This window comes from Hippichthys cyanospilos, chromosome 9, assembly GCF_059441005.1.
Source record: "Hippichthys cyanospilos isolate Australia breed blue-spotted pipefish chromosome 9, RoL_Hcya_1.0, whole genome shotgun sequence".
Classification (NCBI taxonomy): Eukaryota; Metazoa; Chordata; class Actinopteri; order Syngnathiformes; family Syngnathidae; genus Hippichthys; species Hippichthys cyanospilos.
This window is the reverse complement of record NC_142377.1, coordinates 16,861,007-16,875,665: the sequence shown is the minus strand read 5'-3', so window position 1 is coordinate 16,875,665 and position 14,659 is coordinate 16,861,007. Positions and strand designations below refer to the sequence as shown.

Genomic DNA, 14,659 nt, shown 5'->3' with positions numbered 1-14,659 from the left:
TTTTTTTTGTTTGTTTTTTTAACCCCAAAATCCTTTGCACCTGTTAAGGGGTACTAGGCTGAAAACATATTTTACAGGGGGCACATCACCAAAAAAAGGTTGAGAACCTCTGTAAACTGAAGTAACAATAAAATAGAGGCTAAAATAGGCTACATGTGATATAAACAATAAACACAGTAAATATAGTGTGGAATAATTTGAAGCTATGAATAAACATTCAGTACTTTCTTGCTTTTTAATCGTACACTCTTTTGGGAATCTTTTGAGTCTGGAAGGTGGTAATAAAAAATAATAAATTCAAAATACTGAATTTCAAAAACATATTTTTGTTCTTAAATGTGCATGTGCGAGTAAAACCAAAGTGGGGAAAACGCAGCGTCCGATCCAGTTCTACGACGCCGAGTACAAAGCATTCTGACAGCACTGCTAATTTGACCACATATCCACCATCGTTCTAGTTTCATTTCTGTTCATCACTCCATTCTCTCGCTTGCCTTCTCTATCTTGTGCACACACTCATGCACACATACACACAAACACTGCCTGGGGGACTGTCTAAGCATCAGAGAGTCATTACATCTGATTGGCTCCTGCATTCACCATTAAATGAATGTGCACAGGGACCAATGAAGAAGACTATATGGCATCCTTTTGCTTAGAATGTGCTTGAGATATAAACACACGTGAAAACAATTCCTGTGGATCTATAGAAATGTAATCCAGCAAAATTAACATATTTGATATGTACAAACACTATTTTTGTGCTCTCAATACCGAAGACTAAGACTGTGGAATAATCTGGATTAATTAGATTTATTCATCATTTTAGCAACAGACAATTAGGAAATTAGCTAAATCGCGAAATCGGGGTTTTGCACAAGGCATGTTTTACAATGGTTACTAACTACTTAGTTGTGGCACTTATGCAAGCTATGCACAAGCTATCAATAGCTATTTTTTGCTCACACTATGAATTTCAAGTTTGCCAACATTTATAAATGTCCTTAATAGATCAAACCTTCTTCAATTCAATCAATATTTTTTTTTGCTTCAATTAAAATCAATTATAATTATAATTGTACGGAATGACTGAAAAAAAATAAACGTAGACTGATTCAAAATTTCAATACAATTTAAATAAGCAAATTGAAAAGATAGAGTGGATACATGAGAGTGTAACAGGGTTTTTGCGAGTATCAAAAATATAAAATATAATCCTTTTTACAGGTCATTTTCTTTTCAAATTAAGAACAAATTGATTGGAATTTGAAGCAATGAATTGTTCAATTGCGTTAGTGACTTTTTTTTTTTTTTACAAAACATTGTATACCTCTAATTGCTTAGATGTCTGCGTATTGTCCTTCATAACGCAATTCATGTTCGGGAGTTGCTGACTAAAATATGCCTGGAAATACCACTACAAATGTTGTTTTAAGTCTTTTTTTTCCCCATCCAAAAATGTTTTGCATAGATTTGAGTGTAGTTGGGTGAAAAAAAGCACACCTGCAATCGATAGAATAGATTTATATTTACAAAAATTTTATTGTGCTGTTAAATTAAAAAGTCAAGGTTTTTAAGCAAAACTGGAAAAAATATCTAAGATTGAAATCAATCCATTAAAGGATGTTGGCTAACTAGTTGTTCAAATTGCGAGTAACAGCAAAAATTGCGAAGTGTTAAAAAGCCTCTTGTCGGTCCTAAAATAGGATACATAATAAAACAGGACAATAATATCAGTCTAACTACCCTAAACAAGAATTGCAGAGGCTGTTATAACAGATGTGCCTCATGTTTATTTATTTACCATCTGCAGAGAACATATGTGCAAAATGCAAAATTGACACACCAATGTGCCATAATCCTAATCATTGATGAAATTGCACAACGTTTACGAAAATGTGTGTATCTCTGTTACAATAACAACAATCCATCTGCGTTTTCCATCAATAAGGCTCAACTGGAGCTCAATGTGTTGATCGCTGAACAGAAACAATGAGAGCTGAGTAACACAGTAGAGCAGCAGTATCCAAAACAATCGCCATTATTCTCTTCTGCCTAAGCCTATTTTATATCGAGACTCGCTGAGGAATTATAGTAGAGGGACTGGGTCAGCCACTTATCCATCTCATCCAACAACGCAACACTCCACAACCCCGCAGCAATTACGGCTCAGCTGGAACTGCTGCCAAATCTTGTCCATACCCTCTGATGTTGACCATTTAGAGCGAAGCCAATCAAGAGTAAAAACGCTGCAATAATACACATTTAAAAGGAGTAAAAACACAATAATCACATGGAAAAATGATTCGTGAGCATATGTCACACTCAACTGTTAATGAAATCTTTCCGCATGCGGCCGTGATAGCAACGAAATATGATAAGATCCGGAAACAAAAGATGCACTTTGAAAATGTTTCTGGGTAAAAGAGCCACTGGCGCTGGTCTCGCCCTGCACCAGTTAGACGGCGTACATAATCGGGATTAACTGTAGCCTGATGCGAAAAGAGAGAATGAGGCGACGACAGAGCGCAACAGAGGGAAGGAGGAAGTGACAAGGAGACAAAATTCACTCCATTTTTTAAAGATTCTGCTTCTTCCCGTCAAATATCTATTTACATGCAGTAAACGGCAGATTTAAACACAATCAGTATGGGATATTTAAATGTTTAGGCTACTTGGGTTAAACCATTGTTTCACAAACATTTTTTTTTAAGTTATAAAACAATTTGGAAAATACTTTTGTCTGTACTTAATACATCGCCGAGATATTGAATCCGGACCGGTATCGGCAGACCCTCAAAATCAGGTAACTCAGATTTGAATGCCAAAAAAACCCTAAACAAAACAAAAAAACAATCTGGATATCTCTAGTACTTAGGTGAAAGAAAACATTTCCCAGGAAGTAGTGCATTAATAAAAAACAAAAAAGAGAACCATGGTTTCCAATGACAAAACACAAAGTCATGTACTTAAATTGATTGTGCCTTTATTTTTTTTCATAGCCACTACCGCTAACAGATATTAAGACTTCACGAATACAAATCAAATTAAGATACACGATGTGATGGCACACAGCTCACAGGCGGCTAATACACTCAAGCAAGCAATATTTAAGGTCATAGGCGATTTGCTCAACACAAATGTGTACTCACCCCCCTTGGCCTTTTTGGCAGCACAAAAACTGTTTTATTTGAAAAAAAACTGTTCGATTTTTTTGCAACACATGAAAATCGCAAGATTTTGTGTACAAACAGACAAATATGGATGCATTTGCATTGATTGGCCAGCATTTATGGGACTGCTTTTAAGCAGACAAAGTGCCATTGAAAATGATTAGATTCTACATTTTCAACAAATCTCTTTTGGAATCGAAGTGCTCATTTGTGTTGAGAAGCAAATGTGCTTTGCTGTGTTACATAAGGCTGCTCATGAATGAAAACATGAAATTAAAGTCTCAATGTAGTTTTTTTTTTTTTTTTCTACTGATGCCAGAAGATGTCTGGGACCCTTTAACGGTTTACAATAGAGGTCTGGGACCCTTTAATGGTTTACAAAAGCAAGGCATGCCAACCCTTACACATGACACTACTGAGTCTGTGCAACTTTAGTTCGTTTACCACTTCTTGGCTGAGTTGTTGACGGTCCTGAAAGCTTCCACTTTGCAATAACTTCATTTACAGTTGATTCGGGAATATTCAGGAGGGAAGCAATTTCATCAACTGTCTTGTTGCAAAGGTGGCATCCTATTACAGAACCACGCTGAAATTCGGAGAGCTCTTTAGTTTGACTCATTTTGTCCACACCGATGATGGATGAAATGCAAGATGCAATATTTGAAAAGTTGATCCAATTGGGGCAGGGAGCCAAACCCAACACTGTTATTTAGTGTTTTGATGATGTGTCACTGGAAGAAAAGATGAAATCCAGAATCGTTCATCATTAGAACATTACAATGCTACATGCATTTGTAATAATTATTTGAAAATGAATGTAAACGTTACCATATAAATTGGACGAGATGAGCACATCTGAATACAAAGACGTGTTATTCTGCAATCAATGGGCTGATGATGGAAAAAAAAATCAGACAATCAATATTAACAGGGATGTCACAATCAAGTCAGAGATTCAATATTAAGAGCCCAGAATATAACAAACAAGGTAGTGCTTGCACCATTGGATAAATGAGTGATATTGCAAGGACGATATTAGTCTATAGTGTCTTCATAATAATTAACAGCTACCAGTAATCTTATCAAGTGGGTTTGACATGAAAACCGAAAGCCCTCAACAGAAGATATAAAACAGAAGATTTAAAACGAACTGTAAATTAGGTAAATGAAGTGTATTAACATTAATATGTGCTCGCGGCTCAGAAATATCAACTTTAGTTTATGTAAAAGTGCTGCGTCAAGTTGCATCTTACAAAAAAACATTACTTACCCTCAAAAATGATGCACGAAATACATTTGTTTTCAGCTTTCAACTTCCGGTTTCCTATGGCACTGAGCATGCGCGGTAGCTTGCTCTGTCGACATAACCTCAAACAAAAACGCTTCGTTTTTCAGTTTACTTTCAGTCACCCGACCCGAAAGAATGTGACGTTAAAGTGAAAACAATAATATTAACGCAAAAATGCAAGCAAGTGCCGAAAATGTCCTCGTATGGACGTCGTGTAAAGTGACGTTGCTTTTAGCATATAATTAAAAATACCAGTGTTTTTATGTTGTGTGACAATCTTAATTTCTTATATATATATATATATATATATATATATATATATATATATATATATATATATATATATATATATATATATATATATATATATATATATATCTTTTTTTATGATGTATAGATGAGTCAATTGTAGTTGGTTTGGTATTATGATTTACAATGAATCAGATGTTTAGCAAAAAATAAACCACCAACCACAGAAATATTATCGTTTGTTACATTCCCCGTGCCTTTTTTCATTTTAATTTTTCACAAATAAAAAAACACTAGTAAGACATCCAGGTAGCTTTGAAATATTGCCATCAAAACATTTATTCTGTAGCTAAATAAGACCGCTCTATTGAATAAGCATTAATCACATTAATGAATACACCAATATCCATGTTATAGAGCTAGTCCTCATTTGGGTTGTCATAACTTAAGTTGATCAGGCAAAAGGCAGGTACCGCTTAGAAACTGGGACTCACCAGTCAATCACAGGGCACACACAGTACAAACATCGATTCTGCCTTTGTAGAAACTTTGATAATTTCAAAGATACTGTAGGTATGACAACTAAAGAAGAATCATTTAGATGTAAATAAATAATAACAGCAGGTGAATACATTGAAACTTCCTATCTCCTCTGTGAGTAAATAAGTTGTATGTATAGTTAATATTGATTAAAGAAAAAAAACAACAACATAGGAAATGAACGTTTTTTTTTTTTTTTTTAACTATATGACTAAACAATTAAGGATACCACCTGAAGATCTTTGGCCACACTTCACAAGAAGAGTGCCTTTTGTTTTTGAAGAGTTATGTATTGATCCATTTCATTCTCATTCTGGAAAGTTTTCATTGATAGGCCTCAAAGGGTTACACTTAAGATAAAATTGCCTTCACTGGACCTGTATAAGCTACTATTGGACCGAGATGGGCAGTAATTGTCTTGACCAGGCAGGTAAGGCTTGTCTAACAGACCTCTACCCATCTCACCTCCCATAGGTCCATTTGCCACATAGGGCCCATATTCAACCTCTTGAGAGACATGCGGTTTGAACAGCTTCATGTGACCCGTGCCAGGTAGCGCCATGCTCCTGTCCTGGTGGGAAGAAGTGAGGAGTTGATGCGGCACAAGGGAGCGGAGTTCTGGAAGCGAGGTTGGAGTAGATGCTGGGCTAAGATGGATACTCAGAGGTGCAGTATCAGGCTGGGGCGTTGGTGCTGAAGGGTTAGGCGGCGAAGGCTTTTCAGGTCCTGCGTGAGGCATCATAGCAGAAAAAGCCTGCTCACTTGCGGCATTATTTTGGCAGACATTTTTGTCTGCATCTGAGCTGCCCGACCGGTCAGGGTTGTCTGCAATGGCGCCATCAGTTGGTGCACCCTTGCAGTGCATATTACTGTGTTTCCTCAACATGGCTGAGCGGGTGAAGCTTTTTCCACAGGTGTTGCAGAGGTAGGGTTTTTCTCCAGTGTGAGAACGAATGTGACGCTGCAAGTCCCCTGAGCCAATGAAGCATTTCCCTGTGGAGGTGGAACACATTTATGATACAGATCCATGACAGTATTGAAATCTGAGCATTTATTTGATATTTGGCTTTAGGTATTGATGGACAAATTAAGTTTCATGAAGCAGTTGTGATTTTGAAAAAAAAAAAAAAAAAATACTGCTCCAGATGGCGCGCAAGGTTCAAAGAGACACATGAAATTTAATAATCAACTACTGCAATGAATTTTAATTCTAACCTTTCCATAATTAAATACAGTATATAGATATAAATGATGGAATCATACCTCTGTCGCATTGGAAACTTTTTTTTTTTTTTAAACGAAATACAAGTTTTTATGGTGGCTTGATTTCTAACCAGGAAATGTGTGTGATTGTTCACTGAAACCCCGCCTCTAACCGTGTGGCAGCCACGGCACCTTCATGACGTTGATCAGAAGTCAATTGTAGGAATTGTCCATGAAACATTTTCTAATGTAAAATATCTAACTCGTGACTGAAAAGCTGTAGTTTATTGAGCTGACAAGGTGCAAAATATCTTGTCTTTAACTCTGGAAGTCCCTCATTACATGCTTGAGCGGGGCTGAGTGCGCTGAATAAGTAAGGAATAAACTAAGAGCACCAAATAGGGGAGTAAAACATATCACAAGTGCTTCATGACGCTTCATTTTCATTTTCATGAGCTTTGGGTCCATTTGCAGACTATCCTTGTTCCGCAATAACGCTTTCAAACTTACCACAAGTGTCACAGCTGTGAGGTTTTTTGTCACCATGGAAGGCTTTATGCTTCAAAAGTTTCCTGTGTGTGTTGAAGGATTTTCCACACTGGTCACAAGTAAACGTCTTGTCTGTCACGTGTGTCCTCTTGTGTTCTTTGAGATTGCTCAAATTGTTGAATCCTTTAAAACATGAACGGCAAACTTCAATGAAGACAAATGTATACGTGAAGAAATCAGAAGCAAAATCCGACAATATTGCTAGTGTACAATTGGTAACGTTTGAAGACGTAACCTACCACGACCGCATATATCGCACAGGTGTGGCTTTTCTCCTGTGTGCACCACTTTGTGACGGTGGACATCTCCGGATGCAGTGAAGCTAGGGGGGAGGTATAGTACATTGTCCTAGTTATTTGATATGACTGTTTGAGTCATATTATGCAAGCAAATAAACCGTACCAGAAAAATAAACCCTGCACATCACAATACTGACATTGCTGGAGTTTGGACAAGTTTAAATGAAAATGGATCTGCAAAAGATGCATCGATTATCCAAAATGGTTAATACTTTCATACTTGTTTAATCATTGCAGCTCTAATTTTAATACTGAAATCCAGCTTACTAGTGTTTAATAGTGGGCACGTAAAGCCATACTACCCTGAGAATGTTCTAATCTTGGAAGCAAAGCATGGTCGGGGCTGGTTAGTAGTTGGGAGCACTAGGTGCTGTAAGTGTTTAGGTGGAGCCAACCTTAGACCTCTTAGGACTTCGGTCTGCAGCGACCAGGCTTCAGGCGCATTGGGCCAACCACCCAATCGCCTTAAACCCCAAATGGTTACGGAAACAGAGATAGAAGCAACAGCAACTATCGCTCACCCTGACGCAAAAGCGAACAACTACTACTATTGTTCAATAGTGTATTTCATCAGCAAAAATATATATGCAAAACAAGATATGGCAAAAAATACTTTGGGGTGAGGTATTTACCTTTTACCACATAACTCACAGATGTAGGGTTTCTCTCCAGAATGCCGTCGCAAGTGTGTCTGTAAATTTCCAGCCTGGGAACAAACAGCAAAACAATGAAAAAAAATCCCAATGCAATTTGCCCTTCCGATGATTGATCATACCTGGGAGAATTTCTTCCCACAAATGTTGCACTCAAAAGGCTTCTCACCTGTAGCATCCAAAAACAGAGTCACGGTAAGACTAAAACTGATATTACAACATGGTAAAGCCGATTGATTGGAGAAAATGACGAACCTGTATGTGAGCGTTTGTGCATTTCCAAGTTGCTGGGGCTCTTGAAGATTTTCCCGCATAGATCGCAGGAATATTTGTGCACTGTTTGCTGTGGTGGTTCCGGCGCAGTCTGAAGTTCTTGCGCCGCTTGGTTTGTGGGTAAGGTTCTGGGAATTTCGGGATCCGATGGCGTTTTAGGCGCATCTTCTCTGACAGTCACAAGATTTTCAACCGGAGTTTCCTGAGCCCCAATCCGGACAGCAGGATCTTCTTGGTGAGCGTCTTTGGGACAGGCTAGGATGGGCTCGCTGACAGATTCAGCAAACATCTTCTCTAACGCCTTTCGAGAACGTAGGTAGTTGTACTTCTTTAGGTAGACTGTCTTCTTTGGACGCACGGGCGCACTGAGCATGGCGTCTGCATGGTCAGAGATTGGGGCGTTTAAACTATCCGAGGGTGTCAGTGCAGACACCTGGCTCTTGTCAGCCGCCAAAGAACCGGGCTGAACTGCGTTTCCTGAGCATAAATGTGAGGGGTTGCTTGCCTGGCTGAGCCCGAGCTGACACTGTTGTGAGTCCTCCACCAAAACTGAAGGTCCTGAACCCTGATTCGAGGCCTGAATTGCACTTTGTTTGAAGTACTGCTTACTGTAGAAATTACGGAGCTTGTAACCATGGACTAACTGTTTTTCTCCATGTGCCTGAGTGTTGCTCCCTGAGTCACTTGAGCCGCTGTTAGACATAGGCATTCTTTTGCTTTGCTCCATAAAGCCTGGTCTGGGGACTTCAGCGGGACAGTGGAGGTCAACATCACTTGGCAGGCTGCTTCCTAAGAGACAGTCGTGCTCTGAAGTCAGCATGCCTGGGAGAGAAAACGCCGGGATTTCCACCGCCGGGGGGCAAGGCTTCAGGAAGGTATTGCACATGCTTAGGACGTTGGGAACTTGCAAATATTGAGCAATGTCGAGGAGCGCTTGCACATTATCTTGGTTGATGTCAAGATGGGAGGTGTACATGTAGTCTAATACTTGACCAATGCCACTGACATCTTGGATAACCAGGTTGAACACTTCATTTTTTTGACTGGGAGAATTCTGGAACAAAGTTCTGTAGAGATCAAGCATGCAAAGGATTTTAGAAATTTTCCACCTAAATTTTTCACATTTACAAAAATAACAATAGACCAAAAGCTCACCTGAATAAGCAAAAAGCTCAGGCTAAGGCTGAAACGTGCTTGAGTAATTTGAGTACATTGGTTAAAAAAAAAAAAAAAGACTTGAGGATTTTTTTCTTGCCCTAGATACCCGCTTATTAGTGTACATATCAGAAAAACATAGGTAAAGCTAATGCACTCCGTTACAGTAAGACACAACAACCACAAACACAATGAGAAGGACAACTTCAAAATAAACCTTAGTTTAACAAATAATATATTGACACAAATAGCTTGGTACATTTATTTTGAAGTTGTTCCTGGCAGCGTGTTGCTTCATAATAGCGTGATTAGTCTTGCTGCTGAGACCGTTGCTCCCGACATAAACAACACAACAATCACATTCAATTGCCAATTTGAGGCACTGGAAACGAGTTAACAATACAGTGCACGATGCAATACATTCTGTGAAATTAAATTCACTTCTTCCCTTGCTTATAATAAATTTACTGTTGATCCTTGCCATTTGCAGGGGATATGTACCAAACTGAACAAGTTAATGGTGAAAATCCGCGTATAACTGACACCTCTTGAAATACAGTGGGAGGAAACAAATGCTGTTTTATTTTTTAAGTTTTTTTTTATTAACAGTTCAATAAATCTTTGGGTTTTTTTCTGCTAAAAATCTGCATATTCTTCAAATAATCCGTTGCACAATGATCACAGACGTTGCCCCTGGCTCTCATTTTTTGCTCTGCAGTAACGGTCTTCGTTACAGCAAATTCTATGCGGTGTAAGTGCGATTGAACACACACAGACGAGTGAAAAAGTGAACTTCGATACTACTGCTCTTTTGCAAACTTTACACTTGGATACATTGGCATGACTAACATACAAATTCCTTGCCCAAATAATTTGTTGATGCCTATGTCATTACATAGGCACACATACCTGAAATACGAGCTGAACGCAGCCAGTACATTTTTGTGGGCTTTGAAGCAGACCCCTTTGACCACCAACATGCAGTCACAGAGCATTCCCTGAATCCTCTGCTCCTGGAGCTGCTGCAGCAGGTAAGAGCTGTGGCTGGATAGTGTGTCCATTGCTCACTCAACCGTAGCAGCAGTCAGACATAAAGCTAGTGGAAGTGAAGAGAGCATACATTAAGTCAACGACAGGCAATAAATATGTTTGTGATTTGTGAAATTCGAATACAAACCTCAATGCATTGGCCTGTTGCGTTGACATCCGACACAAACGGCGCTTCGCTTCGTCGCCTTGCAATTACGCATAAATAAATCGACGGATAGCTAGCATGCTAACTAGGAGCTTTGCTAACAAACCTGCAAATTTTAACACACTTGCAATGTTATCTGTCAATAATGAAAATACAAGGTGATGCTAGCTCGCTACCGCTGTACTCGGATCAACAAACTGTAAATTTGATTATTTTTAGGTATGATGTATTGCCCCGACGCGCTGTCGCCTCACTTCCTGGTAGTTTTCATTTCGCCGTTTTTGATAAAGATCAAATTTATCATTTTGGTGGACAGCGATATAATTGTCCACATTACAATGTATTTTTTATAGACGACACCGGCAATGCCTTAAAGTTAAGAGAAAAAAAAAAAGGGGGGGGGGGGTCCGACATCCCGGAACTTTCTTTGGCATTACGCGTACACTTTCGGAAGATTTAAAGCGGCGCAATCTTAAATTCTAGTGCTGGAACGTGTTTTCAAACCCCTTATTGAAGTTAACTGTAGACATCTACTTTGATTGAACGGGGCGAGGATATCGTTGCCTATAATTCTTTTTAAATCGCCCCACCTGGTTTTTGTGTAACTTGACATTTGTTTTTAATCAAGTGGATTGCTATAGTTTGTTTTTGGATAACATTTTCTATCGGTTCTTACCTGTGCTGGAAAAGAAGCTCCAGCTTCTCAACAGGCTTCTCCGGCGAGGCAGAGGCAACGCCGTACTCCGTATAATCCACGTTTAAGTGGACAGAGCATTCATTCAGCATGGTGTTCTTCACATGCAACGCTTGTGGCGAATCCCTAAAAAAAAATCAAGTGGATAAGCACGTAACCATGTGCCGAGGTTGCCAGGTTCTGTCTTGTATTGACTGCGGAAAAGATTTCTGGTAAAACTTTCGTAACCCCTTTTTCTCTATTCCAAACATGCACTCTCTTATAAAAAAAAATCTTGTTTTAAAGCGGCGACGACTACAAAAAACACACCAAATGCATCAGCGAAGACCAGAAGTATGGTGGTAAAGGTTACGAGGCCAAAGCGAACAAAGGGGACGTGAAACAGCAACAATGGATTGAGGTAAAAGTCAATCAAACTATTACATTGTGACATTTGAAGAGAATAATTTTATTCGAATATGATCATTTTATTCCTGAAGCAAATCAATCAGGCCCTGAACAAACCTGGAATGAGTGCAAATGTGAAATCTGTCCTCCAAAAACTCAGCGCATGTGAAAACGTTCCAAGAAAGAAACTCAAGTTTGAAGTGGGTGCTTAAATTTAAATTGTTATTTCCTTTTGAGTGTTTTGTCCATGACCAATAAAATGTTCCATTTAGAATTGGATGAAAAACAGCCTCAAGGTGACCAACTCAAGTGTGCTTGACGATGTATGGAGCATCATAAGTTCCACATCAGACGTTGTAAGTAACAGTAAATGTTTGGTCGCTACCCTGATACATTCTCATTTAATGTGAACAACTATAAGTACACACATTTGTTTTATTTGAGAAACAAGATGCAATGAAGGCATGTGTTACTTGCTCGGGTTTCTTACATGTAATCCAGTGCAATTTATTTTGAACCTATTTCTAATAAAAAAGAATGACTTTATTATAATCTGACAGCCCCCTGATGTACCCCGGGCGAAAAAAGAAGCAAAACAGACGCCAACTGAAGTAAAAGTGGATGGTAATACCAAAGGAAAACAGAATGGCCATGTGGACACGGGGAAGAAGAAAAAGAAGCAAAAAGAACAAGAGGGCAAAGAAGCGCATCAACAGGAAAATGGGAAAATTAAAAGAAAATCCAAAAAGAGAGAAGCGGCAGTCGTCGAGGACGAGCAGGTAGCCAAAAGGAAATCGAAAAAGACAGAAATGGCAGTTGTCGAGGAAGAGCGGGTAGACAAAAAGAAAAAAAAGGACAGAAAAAGATTACGGGATTGTGAAGAAGATGGAAGCAAAGATCAAAATGGGGTTTGTGAACAAATCTCCAAAAAGAAACTCAAAAGTAAGTCATCCACAAGTCCAATGAACATTTGATATTTGTGGACATGGATAAAGAGAAACATGTTGGGTGCAGTAATTGCACATTTTAGTCATTACTTAAAAATTTAATCTAAGTGCTCGTCTGATTTCTTCCAGCTGAAAAAACAGCAGAGATTGCTGCATCTGAGCAGAGTGAGGATCTATCGGTTGCCAAAGGTTGGTCAATACTGACATTAACATGCTACATAGTTACAAGTTATTTAGTTGAAGGAATAATTGCGCCTACAGTATATCAGAGGTTGTCCCTGCTATGCCATTCGTTTCTAATCTAAGGAACTTTTGAACTGCATTTGAAGTGGTATTTCTTGGTGTATTTTGGTGCAGATCATGTAACACCTGTCAAAGGTTTTCAACTATTGCAAATGCTGCTAGAACTACACCGTTTGTAATTTAAGTTCTGTATTGCTTGCACAACTGTAACGCTAAGTGGTTGATGAATATTTTTGAACACCTCATAGGCAATTTCAAATGGAAAGAAACTATCAAAGCAGTATTGAAAAACTCACCTGACCAGGAATTGCCAGTGAAGAAACTCAGGAAGAAGGTAAACTATTGATCTTGATATAACTTTTGGCTACAATTTGTTCTTATTTTTTGAGAAAACTGTTTGGCATCAAATAAAAGAAGTGATTCCCTTTTTGCAGGTTCTGGCTGCCTACCTCTCAGTCACTGGTGATGAGAATTTCAAGGCAAAGGAGGAGCTTCTCGCAATTTTCAATAAGAAGATCAATCACAATCCCAAGTTTAAAGTTCTGAAAGAAAGAGTTAGACTAATACATTAAACTTGCACATTCCACCTTTATGGCACTCAGATTTTGTGTCAAGATTGCCGCCATTTTTCCCTCTTCCATTTTTCCTACATATAAGATCATGACAATAAATCTATTTGCCATTTTTAGTAGTTTTGTACTGATTCCAAAGGCCAGTGTCAACACATGTCGTTTATACAAAAATGACAAATGTTGGCTGTTTTGCTCAACATTCCAAGGCTGGGGCTGGGAACTGGCACCTTATCTGTAGGATTGGATGTTGCTGTGGGGGAAGGGAAATGAGAGAGGTGCACCTGAGGTAAATTTGACTCTCACGGGACGAAGTTAATGCACATTCCTCGGCATCCGCAACGAGGTTCACTTGGCCGGCGACACAGAAGCTCCATAGAAGATGGTGGAAGCCTTAGGTGAATTTTTTGATGCGGTCTGATTTTCCACTGCTTGAATGAGCAGCCTTCACACTTGCGTGCACACGCTTGTACAGAAACACACACAGGAAATACGCTTTATGAAGCTTTGCTAATCCCACTAGGTCTAACACTCATTCATTGTTCTGCTTATCTGAAATTGTATATTGCTTACTTAGGGTATTAGGGGAGTTGTTACTAAAGTTTGCCAGTAGTATTTTCTGTCCTGCTGTTGAGTGGTACATGGGTTAGAGTATCACTTAATGTTGGCCGTACCTTAGTGTTTCAAAACAAAGCTTGAATCTGATATGATTTTTATGTTTCTCTGACATTTTCCACGGGTCGACCTTCAAGTCCATGATTTCCACACCCATGACTAGATAATGATTCGTGCATACTCCACAATGTTTCTTTAATCAATTTTTCATATTTAGATATCAGCTAAACAATGACAATGAAGGTTTTCTTTTCTATACAGTATTTGGTTTTCACCCAAGCTGGGAATTCAAATAACTTATCCCCATACAGAACTTAAAATGAGATAGGCCAAACCCAAGAGAAGAGTCAGCTTTGTCCCAGCAACATGAAACGACATTTATTCAAGCTTTATAGAACTGAACTAAATACGAAGCACAGTTCTGCAACATTGAGGGATGCTACGAATTTTGAAAGTGTACTGTTCAAATGATTTTACAATCTAAAGTATTTTAAATTGTTGATGGATAACATGCTTTTGTGTTGTTTTGCACATTTACCGGACACTTTCTTTTAACCGCGGTGTTGACAATAAAACATTTTAAAACACATTTTAGCTTGTTTGCTCGTTTCCACGATGAAATAACTT

The 14,659-nt window shown here is 38.7% G+C and overlaps 2 protein-coding genes and 1 long non-coding RNA gene across 3 annotated transcripts; 1 reads left to right on the top strand and 2 right to left on the bottom strand.

Moving 5' to 3' along the window:
- Window positions 1-2,964: 2,964 nt before the first annotated feature.
- On the bottom strand, window positions 2,965-4,544 carry LOC148419175 (uncharacterized). The gene is made up of 3 exons (XR_015866638.1): window positions 4,444-4,544; window positions 4,002-4,064; window positions 2,965-3,904 (listed from the first exon to the last, which is right to left on the bottom strand). It is a non-coding gene; the product is annotated as an uncharacterized LOC148419175 (long non-coding RNA).
- A 476-nt stretch (window positions 4,545-5,020) lies between these two features.
- On the bottom strand, window positions 5,021-10,888 carry zbtb49 (zinc finger and BTB domain containing 49). Its single transcript, XM_088422431.1, has 8 exons — window positions 10,560-10,888; window positions 10,292-10,478; window positions 8,210-9,294; window positions 8,077-8,123; window positions 7,934-8,007; window positions 7,242-7,324; window positions 6,964-7,125; window positions 5,021-6,243 (listed from the first exon to the last, which is right to left on the bottom strand). Exons 2-8 carry the CDS (start codon window positions 10,441-10,443, stop codon window positions 5,588-5,590), a joined length of 2,259 nt encoding a protein of 752 aa, XP_088278557.1. The 5' UTR covers window positions 10,444-10,478; window positions 10,560-10,888; the 3' UTR covers window positions 5,021-5,587.
- A 133-nt stretch (window positions 10,889-11,021) lies between these two features.
- Window positions 11,022-14,621, top strand: lyar (Ly1 antibody reactive homolog (mouse)). The gene is made up of 8 exons (XM_088423602.1): window positions 11,022-11,483; window positions 11,557-11,671; window positions 11,751-11,858; window positions 11,931-12,014; window positions 12,219-12,600; window positions 12,735-12,794; window positions 13,097-13,182; window positions 13,283-14,621. The coding sequence occupies exons 1-8, from the start codon at window positions 11,362-11,364 to the stop codon at window positions 13,418-13,420; spliced, it is 1,095 nt and encodes a 364-aa protein (XP_088279728.1). The 5' UTR covers window positions 11,022-11,361; the 3' UTR covers window positions 13,421-14,621.
- Window positions 14,622-14,659: the final 38 nt, after the last annotated feature.

Excerpts from the sequence above, each read along its gene's own strand:
- zbtb49 (XM_088422431.1), bottom strand. The coding sequence starts at position 10,443 with ATGGACACACTATCCAGCCACAGCTCTTACCTGCTGCAGCAGCTCCAG. Across the intron at positions 7,325-7,933 it reads TGTGAGTTATGTGGTAAAAG|CTTCACTGCATCCGGAGATG; the intron begins GTAAATACCTCA and ends CCTCCCCCCTAG. Across the intron at positions 7,126-7,241 it reads GTGCGATATATGCGGTCGTG|GATTCAACAATTTGAGCAAT; the intron begins GTAGGTTACGTC and ends CATGTTTTAAAG.
- lyar (XM_088423602.1), top strand. The coding sequence starts at position 11,362 with ATGGTGTTCTTCACATGCAACGCTTGTGGCGAATCCCTAAAAAAAAAT. Across the intron at positions 11,672-11,750 it reads AACAGCAACAATGGATTGAG|CAAATCAATCAGGCCCTGAA; the intron begins GTAAAAGTCAAT and ends TTATTCCTGAAG. Across the intron at positions 12,015-12,218 it reads TAAGTTCCACATCAGACGTT|CCCCCTGATGTACCCCGGGC; the intron begins GTAAGTAACAGT and ends ATAATCTGACAG.